General features: G+C 38.7%; 1 protein-coding gene across 2 annotated transcripts in view; it reads right to left on the bottom strand.

The window, feature by feature from the left end:
* Positions 1-12,269, bottom strand: part of EBF1 (EBF transcription factor 1) — a 389,099-nt gene that overhangs the window by 97,607 nt on the left and 279,223 nt on the right. The window contains exon 9 of one of the 2 annotated variants that reach the window (XM_049647877.1): positions 2,070-2,203. In XM_049647877.1, the coding sequence (XP_049503834.1) occupies positions 2,070-2,203 (134 nt within the window). The remainder of the gene's footprint in view (positions 1-2,069; positions 2,204-12,269) is intronic. The other variant, XM_049647878.1, reaches the window with a different exon arrangement.

Raw genomic sequence — 12,269 nt, 5'->3', positions numbered from 1 at the left:
TTTGTTATATGGAAACAGATCTTTTAAAGTAATTCAGATAAATCTAAATTAGAATTTAACCTTCCTTATCTGTTCCCAAAAGAGGGCAAGAATGTGGAGGAACAGAAAGAAAACACAAGGGCCTTGGCTGGGAACAAGGTGGGAGTACAAATAATGATTTCCTGATATGTCAAAGTCCTTGTTCCATAACCAATGCAATGTTGGGCTAAGACGACACAAACTTTTAAAGGAAGCTTCAGACTAACCCACCTTATTCTCAGAGGTTCGATAAGACTTACTGCCAGTTCTCAGGCCTCACTTTGACTACCGTAATATAGAGCAAGCAGTTCATATTATATTTATTCTTCCCCTCTCCCAACTTCAATGATAAGCAACAGAATGAGGGATAGAAAGGGATGAAGATATAACCCACAACTTGCCAGAAGCTGTCTTTGTGAGGACTGCTGTCTCCAGCAGGGATGAAGGCACCAGACCGGCGGCAAAACATGCCCTGTATGTGATGCTTCTAATTTTACAACCCAATGGTTCTAACAAAGAATGGGGTGCAGTCGTCAGCTAAAGCTCAGTCCACCTTTCATGCCGGGAATCTTCCAACTTGGACAACAATTAGTATGGTGGACTGAAAAGCCCATCTCTGATTCAGTTTTACGAGGGCTTTGATTCTCTGGCCAAGTGCATACCGCTACTCGGCAGCATGGGAAATACAAAAGCAGTGGCAGTACAGGCTGGCAAGGGGCTGGCCTGAGCGGGTTACTGCCAGGGAGAAGTGCACATAGAAGACTTAAAAAGGACAGGCTCTGGTTGGAAAGATAAACATATTCAACTATCACAGTCTTAACTCCGCTCACCTCCATGGCCCACCTAGAGAGAAAACACAAAGTATCTGGATAGGCTGAACAGTGGCGTCATGGTAGGACAGCTAGAAATGGAAATAAAAAGTCAGAGTTCTAGCTCCAGTTCTGCTGCTGACTTCTTTGTGTGGCTACATACGTATGAGCCATGCTTCATGGGCTCTGGGCAGCTGCTTTGGGGTTTTGTAAGCGTTATCTCTAAGCCTTAATACCTTTATTAAGAAAAGATACATGCTAAGAGTATCTACCCCATGGCACAGAGGGAATATTGAGATGATCTACGTCAAGCACTGAGCACACAGCCTAGTGTACAATAAGTCCCAGAAAAGTTCAGTGGTTCACACAACTGTCTGTAAAGCAAGCAGGATGAATGAGCTCAGTGGTACCTTATAGCCCTAGCATGGATTTTATTCTAAACTTTGGGGAAGTGAAAGAGAAAGGGCTCTGGGCATGCTATTCAAGAAATCTAGGCCCAGAATATCGAAAGCAAAGGCAAGTTTTCCATGCCATCTATATAATGGTGAGGTTTACATTTTATAGTCTTGAGTTAACATTGATTATTGCCAGAAAAGTCAACTGGCAGGTTAAAATAATGATCACAGTGCTTAGAAAGCACTACTCACACAGAACAAAGTCATTTTCATGTGGCTGCAGTCACATACTGGGAGGCCTGTGAGCTGTAAATTCCTGGGCCTGGATAAAGTCTTTGGTTCTTTGAGGTTCCCCTGGTAAATCACTCACTCTTGAATGAAGAGTCACTGAATAAGTCAAGAACCACCTACACTTGGATTATTACTGTCATAGGAATGGTGTTCCTTGAAGATGGGCCTATAGCAGGCCCTGTCTACAAATATTCACGATTACTACCTTGTCAAAGTTTGAATGGGGCTTTTCCTATATATTTTGTGACTTTGCATCTCCTTTCCCATTCCCAGTACACAATAGGACCTTCATGCCACAGCTAGTCCAAGAGGACAAATGACAAAACAGAAGCTCTCCTGGTGCTTAAGGGCCAGAGGACAGAAGTCATTCCAGTAGACAGTGGTGCCTCCAGGTATACCCAACCCATGTCTCCTGGCTTCCCAGAGTTCTGTAGACCAGAGCTGGCCCACCCAGGGTGGCACTACAAAATTCTACACACTCTATTAGAAATTCAAGTGTAGACAGTATCCTCAACTAGACCAACCTATTAGATATTAATGTTCAGACAACACCTACCTCACTCCAGACCAGCATGGTACCGAATATGACCTGTAACCCATCAAAGAAATTGTCCCCTATGATGATCACAGTCGCGCCTCCCGTCGTCCATCCTTCACTCGGGCTGATGGCTTTGATACAGGGAGTAGCTGCTTTTCAACACACATGAAAAAGAGAAGGAGTCTGCTGTTAGAACCAAACTTTAATGATGGGAGACTCGAGAAAAAGAAAAAAATATATCTTTTATCTTTTCACTAACAGGAAGTCCCTCAAGATCTCAGAATTTTCTAGCTGCTTTAGGACCTAAAACCTAAGGGTGCAATTTTCAATTTTTAAAAGCATTTTTTTCATTGTTTCTATTGACATACAAATATTTTACCCAAATAATTTTCAAACATGAAATCTTATGAAATAAAACACAGAAGCAAATTTTAATTCATGAGATGTTAAAGATTAAAAAAAATTAGGTGACTTCTTGGAACACATTGGAAACATTATAGAATTGCTTCCTGATTAAACATACTTCCCAAAGTTAAATCGATAGATTTTTAGATAGCATTTCTGCCCAAAGGGAAGTGAGAAAGAGAGGAGGCTGGAGCAGGAAAACATTCTTGCTCCATGCCTTCTACCTATAACATGAACACAGCAACATTTCTCACAAAAATCATTAAGCTTTTTTTTAACAAATGACACAGACCCCATTTTATAGATGTAAAGTATGAAGGTCACTCAGGGTGAATTATGTAACCAAATAGCTGAGTCAGGGCTGAACCACAAAATGTCTCATGACCTTTGCTTTGTTGTCATTCCCAGGCATAAAACTCTAGAAAGGACTTTTTAAAAAAAATTTCATATCTCTTCTCTTTCCCTTATAAATGGCCCTTGGAGATGGGAAATAATTTGCAAACACCATGATTCTAAACAGACTGGAGGTGGTTTGTCTGATGAGTACAGCATACTTTCAATGCAATTGCTAGGCATAAATGTAATTGTAGGATTATGTTTTTGAAATCTCTCAGAGGGCACCAATGATTTTTAACTCCACAGTGCCATGCTGTTGTTCTCATGATTACTTTTATGAGCAGAAACAAAGCAAAATTCTAAAGCAAGGGAGATATTGCGCAAGGAGAGGAAACGAGACCCTTCTCTTTAATAAAAAAGTTTATTAAGTATCCAAGACTGACTTTCCAAATATTGAAGCCAATGAGAGCACCAGTTAATTTTAATGGGAAGAAGCTGGAAAAAAAACTATTGGCCTTTGTCAAATTTGGCAAAATGTCATGCTTTAACTTTTGCAAGAAGAAAAGAAAATACTAAGCCCATCCCGGCGGGACCATCGTTCACGTGCCACCACACAAACAAGTAGAATGGGTTTGATTTTGATTCAAATTCATCTTATAAAATAACACAGAGAAATTAGGAAATATCCAAACTAAACATTTCATGTTGGCTGAACTCACAGTAATGCATTTATAACTAAAACTAGGTAGTTCAGATGCCTTTTCTCTCCTTCACTTTCTCCCCAAAACAAAATAATTAATCAAGAAAATGTAAATGATTCATAACTTGAAAATTCTTGTCCAATTTTTAACACACATAAAGGTTGTGATCAATGCTCCATAGGCACAGGACTTTTTCTTAAGCAACATTTTTTCTTTAGAAATAAAGATGTTTAAATGCATGACTGAGTATTCCCAAACCCAAGGTAGAATATGATGTATGATTTCAAGACATTTATAAGAGAAAAAAAGTACATGTAACAATTATGTAGAATTCCTAAAATAAAAGCAGTTTGGAAACACGCTGGTTAATGTCTCAAAATCTCAATTCTTAATTTCTAACTCAGCATACTTAGTTGTTAAAGTAGAGCAGAAAGGGTGCCATATCTCCAGATACTTCTGAGAAGAATAGGATCTTGGTTTAACTGAACTGGTCTTGAAAGAGTCTTGCCTAATGGCAAAGTGTGAAATCTAATGGTATCATTAAATGCTACCCCTGTGACTACTTTCATAAACCACAAAATAGTCTTGATGTTCATTATCTGTATTAGCTTTCTTTTAATTTTTTAAATTTTATTTTTGTAATCATGCAAGCACACTTCTCTACGTAAAGAAGTGTGCTTGCACACTTTAGACTCCTCCAGGCTTACTTAGCATTGCACAAAAGGAGGCAGAAGACTGTGTTGGATCTGTGAGAGACTCTCCTATAGCAAAGTTGTTCTGATAGTATGGTGAAGCTGGTTTTAGAGTTGACCCCCTCCCGCTTCTTTCCATTTGTTATTTGTAGGATAAAAAGGGCATGTAAGTATATATGTCTATGTGTGTTATGTGCTTTCAAACACTTCCTAAGAAAGTGATAATGTTTTCAAATTCTGTGAGCAACCAACCAGAAACAAAGCTAACTGTCAACTAGCTAAAAGAAAGAAAGATCATCAAGCCTCCAGAGATAACATGGTGAGGAGACAATATGTGACACCATCTTCCTGGCTTTTTAGAGAAAAGAACCCTTGAAGGAAGTACTCCAAGAAGAGAGTGACATACTCTTCGATCCATCCTACCTCTGTACTCAACCATCCACTATCTTAGCTTAGAGACTAGATGCCATTCCTAGAACAAGTAAGTCATGCAGACTTTTTTTCTGAAGTTAGGCTTCAGAGGGTTCTAAAGGTGCTCCTATACATCTGTGTATCATAGTGGTCTTGAAAGAAAGCTCTGTGGTATTTCCCCACTGGGAAGTTTAGAAAATATGTAAAGGACTCTGGGCTGTCCCACTGAGAGACAGAGGTGGGAAAGTAATGTTAGTGGCATTTAGTGCCTGGAAATCAAGGATGCTAACTATCCAACAGTGCACCGGATATTCCCCCAAATGAATTATTCTAAGATGTCAGTAAGACAAGGTAGAAGGCACTGTGACTAGATAAACAGATCAGTCTCGAGGGCAGTTACTAAGAACTCACAGATTCATATAGGCCAAGGCAAGAAACATAAACGAATACAGCAGCTCAGAGTCTCAGAATAAGCATGAGATGAATGGCCCCTGACACTAAGAACTGGGGAAGGTCTAGCCACTGGTACTCCCCACACAAATGCAGGTCAAGTGTGGTCTGGTCTTCTGATCTTTTGAAAGAAGCTGGGAACGAGATTTTTATGTGAATTTCCCAATCTTTAAATGCTGGCAACTAATTCAATTTTCTTAAACGTGTAGGCTGTAAACAAAATGTTTATGGGGGTAAATTTAACGCCTAGGCCACCATTTTACATTTTTATCCTATTCACAAACCTGCCAGACTAAAAGCAGCTCAGGAAATACCTGCAAATGTACCTAAACTACAGGTATCCAAAAGTTCACTGCAGCAAAAAATTCAAGAGTCTAGGTGCCCCCAATAAGAGAGTGGTTAAATAAATTATGATATATCCCTACTACAGAATATTAGGAGTGCCATCAGAATGGCTGGAAAAGATTTCTATAAACTGACATAGAAAGATATCAAAGTAGGTTAGGTAAGTAAAAACACAATTTATAGTCTAATGAATAATGTGATTTTGTTAACTTAAAAAATAATATATATAGGAGCCTATATGTGCACCTGTGCTTGTGTGTATGTAGTTACACGTGAACAAAGGTCTGGAAGGACGTACATCCACTGTCCCCAGTGGATCCACATGAAAGAGCAATGGCGCTGGGGTGGGGCTGAGGGGGCAGGGAGACTTAAATTTTACTCTACAGAAAGCCAAATGGTTTGAATGTTTTCAATGAGCACACATTAAGGTAATATGTTATCATAATAAAAATTAAATAACAGAATAACAGAACACTTAATTCTGTAAGAGATAAGGGTACTGTTTGGAGCACATTGATACAAATTTAAAAAAAAAAAAAGAAACAAAGCCCAGCTGTGCTGACTAACAGATCCTGAGCCTCTCCTTCTCTCTTCTTTTTGGGTAAGCTTTGCTCTGAGGAAGCCCAAACAACATCTGAGCAGCCAAGGACCTGTTTTTCTTTCATTCAAGATATCCAAAGAGACATGGAGGGGACGACAAGGAGAGATCATTTTTAATAGTCATAGTGGATATATTCAGTAGAATTTGAAGGTGAAAAGATTTATAAACGAACTCAATTCAGCCCAGGAATGTAATAATCAGTACAATTCTATCTCCATGAAAATATTATAAAATAGGGGAGGGGGTGGATTTGATTGAATACAAAACCACTTTTACCAGCCAAATCTTGATTTAATTAGTAAATAATTTAATTAATAAAAGATTCTTTCTTCTTCACCAGTGAATTTTCACTGTGGTAACCACAAGGATGATAAGCCAATTCCTGGTTCTAAATCCCATTAAAAATAAAAGTTGAAGTTGATTTTTTTCTTTGCCCTTTTTTTTTTTTTACCTCTTCCCCCACCCCCAACAGCCACCAAAGTAGAGGAGATTTTCTTTCCTTCAAACTATGACAATAACATGATTACCCCACCACAGTTTAGCATAATGGCTCTGAAATGCTCGTGGCACATTGCAGAGTTAAAGTGGAAATTATTAGGTAGCTCTTCTTTGTTATAATAATGATCACTCCACAAATAAAAGCTCTTCTCCCAAAGGTACTGCAAGGCACAAAATGCTAATTCTGAAGATTATGTGTGTGCTTTTATTAAATATTACCATGCCCTGCCTGTTTGAGGGCTTCTCTGCTCTGATTGTTTTATGAGTACCATGTTAATGTCATTCCCATCTTGCTAGCAGCAGGCACACATTTTAGCGTTTGTATGAGAGTTGATCAAAGGCCACGTGCTGGGGGAATTGCTGAGAAAACACGGACAAGCGATAAAAATCTAACAGATTAATTGGTTTAAATTTCATTTCAGGGTGTTGAACTTTGGCTCGGGACTCTAATACTACACCGTGAGTCAGGGCCTAATTACCAGATTTCCAATTTGCTTCTGAACAATGGTCGTGGTGAGAAGAAAAAGAGAGGGAAGAATGAGGGGGAAAAAAAAAAGAAAAGAAAGAAGGAAGGAAAGAAATCATTCAGCCTCCAGTACATATTTAACAACTAATGTTCTGTGTGCAGACAACTGCACCAGGGGACATTTGCTATCACCTGCTCTACCTCCAGAGCATTTATATTTCCTTCCAAGAGCCACAGAAGACAGAAGAAATCACGGATGCCCTCAGCAGTTTAAAATTCTCTGATTTCCAGAATCAATGTTACAAGATGCAAGTGCCTGCTCAGTCACATTGGAAGCATCAGTTCCCTTTTTTAGCAAGGTGAGTTTATAAGTTAGAATTGCACCTTAGCCTCCAATAGAAATGATCTATTTCATTGATAGAAAGCAAGGGCCAGGAGAGCCGTGTTTACCCCAGGGTTTATGGGTGGCCTTGGGAATAAGGGTTAATTGAGCTCAGAGGTGCCTGCCCATTGAGGTGAATTAGTGGTGTGTGCAGCTATCAGCAGGGGCCTGGGGCTGCTCATACTTTTGCCTCTGAAATCTTTGTACTGTGATCAATACCTCACTTGTTTGGGGTATCCGTACAGATGACCTGGGTGCAAGATTTATCATCTCTTATCTCCAAAATGAGGCTTTTGTGACAGTCGATGTCCTATAATGGAAGTCTCATTAAAGATGCACTGTTTGGCTCTTTTGTCCCTTCCTGTATTTAAACATGCTGGGAAAACAACACTTCATCAGTTGGTAAAATGTGTAAATATATTAATGTTCTCGTCCCATTCTAAGTCTCAAGATAAAATTCCACTAAAATAGATACAAGCTGATTTCCCATTTCCATTGTGTATGATATATGAAAAGATGTAAACTCTCCTTTTTCAGCATTCTGTCAGCCAGAACTCTCTATTAATGAGCATTTCTACGGAGCAGATAACTGATGCTTACAATGGAGGTGAAGATGCTGGCACCAGCCCTTACTGGCTGGCTCCTGAATAAAGACAGAAAGATGCAATTATGTTAAGTTGATTTAACATTCAGAGTATTACAGTATTTGCAAATGGGCAACAGCTCCAGCTGTTCAAATTGCACCTCTCTCACTCAGAATGACCTTGAAGCAGTCACTTAGCCTCTCTAAAGCTCTTACCCTCTCCAGGCAGTAATTTCTGCTCACAGACTTGTGGCAAAATGCAGGATGTGTCTGCTTGCATCTTGTTGTTTTACTATGTGCCAGGCACAGAACATGCTAGTTGCTGCTATAATAATTATTGTTATCACCAGTTCCCCACAAGCCAGAGTTTATTTGCTCACTAGAATATCCAACAGTCTCATCATTCCAGGTTGTGTACTTGACTGTAAAACTTTCCTAGGAACCTTCAGTACAACGACTTGCTTAACCTAGCCAGCTAACTTGACTGAGGAGGTGGATCTCGCATCAGTAGTTCTAAGGTGGAATTTTTTTTAAGACTCTCATTTGCCTGGAATGAACATTAATGGAGATCTTTTCAGAAATAAGGACATGACTTTCCTGTTATTGTCCCAAATTTTTAAGACTTGTGAAACCTATGAGCTCAGCCCACTTCTTTTCTCTCTCTCTCTCTTTTTTTTTTTTTTTATCATGATTGTGGGATCATGACCCAAGCTGAAATCAAGAGTCAGATGCTTAACTGACTGAGCCACCCAGGTGCCCCTAGCTCAGCCCATTTCTATGGGACACTTGTGACCTCACATAATCTCATGAGGGCCTTTCTCTCTGTATCTACTTGATTTTGGTGAAGTTGTGCTTGACAGCAGGCCTCTTCCAGAAATGACAGGGACACAAAGGAATTCTACTTGGGCTCAATGCATAGATATACACCCTTCTTGTTAAATCAAAACAATGATTCTTGCTAGGTTTTTTAAGTGAAATGATTACTTTCCTGACTACTCCCAGATCAGCAGTACCAATACCTGCATTCTTGGATCCTGACAACTGGCAGCTACTGGCCAGGAAGGAGGACAAACAGATGGTTTGCTCCTAGCAGGAAGACTGACCCTCTATATTTTCATTATGTACAGGATGCAAATCTACTCTGGGTTTACCCACTTTCCAACTGGATGCCTTGGAAACCAATCAATAGCAGTTATAATGCCTGACCTGAACCCTCGCACCAGCATGTGCAAACTTCACTTTCAGAATGATAACCTCACCACGTACTTCTACTAATCAGCTAACAAACAAATAAACATAACTCTTAATACAAACAAATAAATAAAGCTCTTAAATTACTAGATTTATTTCTGCCTTCCCTTATTTCTTTTTTAGTAATTGCTTTATGCAGCTAAGCATTTTATTGTTTATTAGGATTTTCATTTTCTTTTGTTATTGGTCTTCATTTATTGCCCCATCCACTAGCATATCTAAATATTACTTGGCAAAGAATAATATATTATATATGCAAAAGAGATTCTCTGTGTGTGTGTGTCACTTTGAAGAGAAATGAAACCCATGATATGGAGATTTCTCAATACCAATGCAATTAAATCTATTAAATATTAAATGAGGAGATCAAGAATTTCAAATGTTTTCCATCCTTTATTCCAAAATGGCTTTATTTTGGCAAAGTCCTTCACTTTGACAACATTAATGGCTCTCACAGAAAAGGAGAAAAGAAAAACCTCACAGTCAGTAGATGGAAATGTAAATCCAAAGTCCATCTACATTAACACAGAGTTAACCTAGTGGGAATATCTAGGTGTATCTCAGTTTAGCTAAGTTCCAAACTATGCCCTTTGCTAAAGGCAGAGTAAGTCCAAATTGTATCTGCTCTCTGTTTAATTTTCATCTTTCTTATTCTATTCTGAATCAGCAACATTCTTCAACAAACAGTGGACACAGATCTGAGCAAGGGAAGAGCAGAAATCCTAGAGCAACAATTATAATCTGAACATTTTAGGGCAAGTACTTTTAGATTCCTGAGTTTGTCTACCTGAGATCCATAACTGTGTAGGTTCAGCACACAGGGTTATTTAACAATTTAGCAGTGAAAAATCTTGACATTTTGATGTACCTGTAACTTCTAAATTGCACTTGAAAGACTTGTTGAAGGCTTTTTGATTCAATGACAGCAACATAGCATTGTTTCATAATATGCAAAAATTGTTTCTTAACACTTCGGAAGCTCAAAATTTTATAAACTCAAGGAGGTGAGAATTTGCTGTTATCCCCCTCATGTTTGATCTCCCAAATCCAAAATTAAAATATACAAAATATTAATCCCACAATAACTAATGGCAAATATTGCCACTGTTTTTTGTTTCTTTTCTTTTTCTCTCTTGTTCTAGGATCATCAGCCACACCATTGAAAAAAAATTATTGTAGAAGGTGAGAGAATCCTCAAAATGAATTATTCATGAGTCCAATTGTGATATTTGTTTCAACAATAGTAAATTCACTTGCCTCTGATTATACAATAAGTAAATAACTCTTTTCTTCCTGACAAGGAGAACTTTTACGCAGAAAATTATTTTTAGCCCAATTCTCCTTACTATCCTGTTGTAAGAAAAGTTCTAGATATGAAAGCCAGGGAAGAAAGGAAAATGAAAATAACTTTCCAAAACTGGACAGCCAATATTGTGAAAAGAGAAAACAATTTTCAGGTTTAAAAAAAAGAAAAAAAAAAACATGTAAGTGCTTCTTCAAGGAATACTCGAGTCCTTATTCGTAGGCAATCTTCCTGGGTCTGGAAAATCATAAAGTCAAATATGAGCAAGTCTAGTGGAAAATCTGTGATGTTAATCTTGGCTGGAGTCGTATTTTTAACAGGCCTTGAATGCGTGTGCCGGATTATCCAGATGGCCATACAGGAATCGGCCTGATAGGATTAAACCTTTATGCTGAACTCTGCTCCATCTGTTCACCAAGGTTTGCCTTTCCTTATCTGAATATGAATTTTTAGCCTCCTTGTGTCTGGGAGCCGGACTAAACTCAACATTAAAAACGTATCTGTGTGCAGATAATTTAACATTTCATTAGTTAGTCTCAGTTGATATCAGCTTGGTCTTCTCCTAGAAAACATTTTTACAAAGAATTTTCCCAAGAAGGAATTTAAAACCATGTAGGATCTTTTGTCATTGTTGTTAAAGGGTTTTGTCTTTTTCCTCCTATTGAATTCTAGGACTCATTCAATGCACTGTCAAAATAGGGGTTTACACTGATGTTTGCCCATAAAGACAGAAAAGGAAGACTTGGTATCCTATCTGCAGAACCTGACTACGAGAAGAGATGAGATATCCTTCCGACTGGATGAATGATCCAAGCAGAATATATTCATGTATGGGTTTTTTTTTTCCATTACAAGAGGATTGGTATTAGTCATCATTTGATAAAATTAGCTACAACAGCCATTTCTATCATTTTCGCTAGGTTTTCTATGTTTTAAGAAGGCTTTTTTAGGGGATGGGGTTTGTAATTCAGAGCTTCATCTTGAATGAAACAGACTATTTTGTCCTCCTGTGCATACATCCCCAGAAGAAGTGAAGTTACTTATTTTTCAGCTGGAAAAGTTGACTGGGCAAGTCTCAGGACAGAGGTCAGTGAGTAACCAATAAGCCAGAGCTCTGATAGATGGTTCTGGGGTTTCCAACCCTGTGACAAAGGAAAAGGGAGGGCTGTGACTGCTGGGCTCAGCGAAGCAAACAGCATGCAAATGAATGAATAAGTTGCATAAAAGAAGGATCTTTTAGCATCCTACTTTGTGGCTGGTTAGGCAATGTGATCGTTAGATGTGCTCAGTGTAGATTTGTGATGGAAATGCAAGAGACTACAACCTTTGGAGCCTGAGTCCTAAGAATGTAAGATCCTTCTAGCAGTCTAGGAGGGCAGGGATCCACCAGCTTTCCATAATCCCCTTGGTAACACTGGATCTTGGCTCTATGCCATCATGTATTGCAGGGGCCAGCAGCTCATCAAAAATTTCAGGCTTTTCCACACACAGGTCTAGTTATTATGTTTGCACAGTACCCTTAACTGGACAGCCAGAGGAAGAGAGCAGTGAAACTTTGCATTTGAGCTTAAGATGACTTACGTATATTGGTCCAAATGTACATATAACATCTTATAAAACATATGTCTTTGGCATATGTTTTTGACAAGAATTGTAGTCGACTGATAAAGGGGGGGGGGGTTCCCTTTCAGGAGGTAGGTGATCCTAAGTGATGAAGCTCACTATAAGTAATGTCTTGTAAAATGAACACTCACACACACAGCCCTAGTATCTATTCTCCACATTTTGTTGTAA

The sequence above is a fragment of the Panthera uncia genome (assembly GCF_023721935.1).
Source record: "Panthera uncia isolate 11264 chromosome A1 unlocalized genomic scaffold, Puncia_PCG_1.0 HiC_scaffold_17, whole genome shotgun sequence".
Taxonomy (NCBI): Eukaryota; Metazoa; Chordata; class Mammalia; order Carnivora; family Felidae; genus Panthera; species Panthera uncia.
This window is presented reverse-complemented; position numbering and strand designations above follow the sequence as displayed.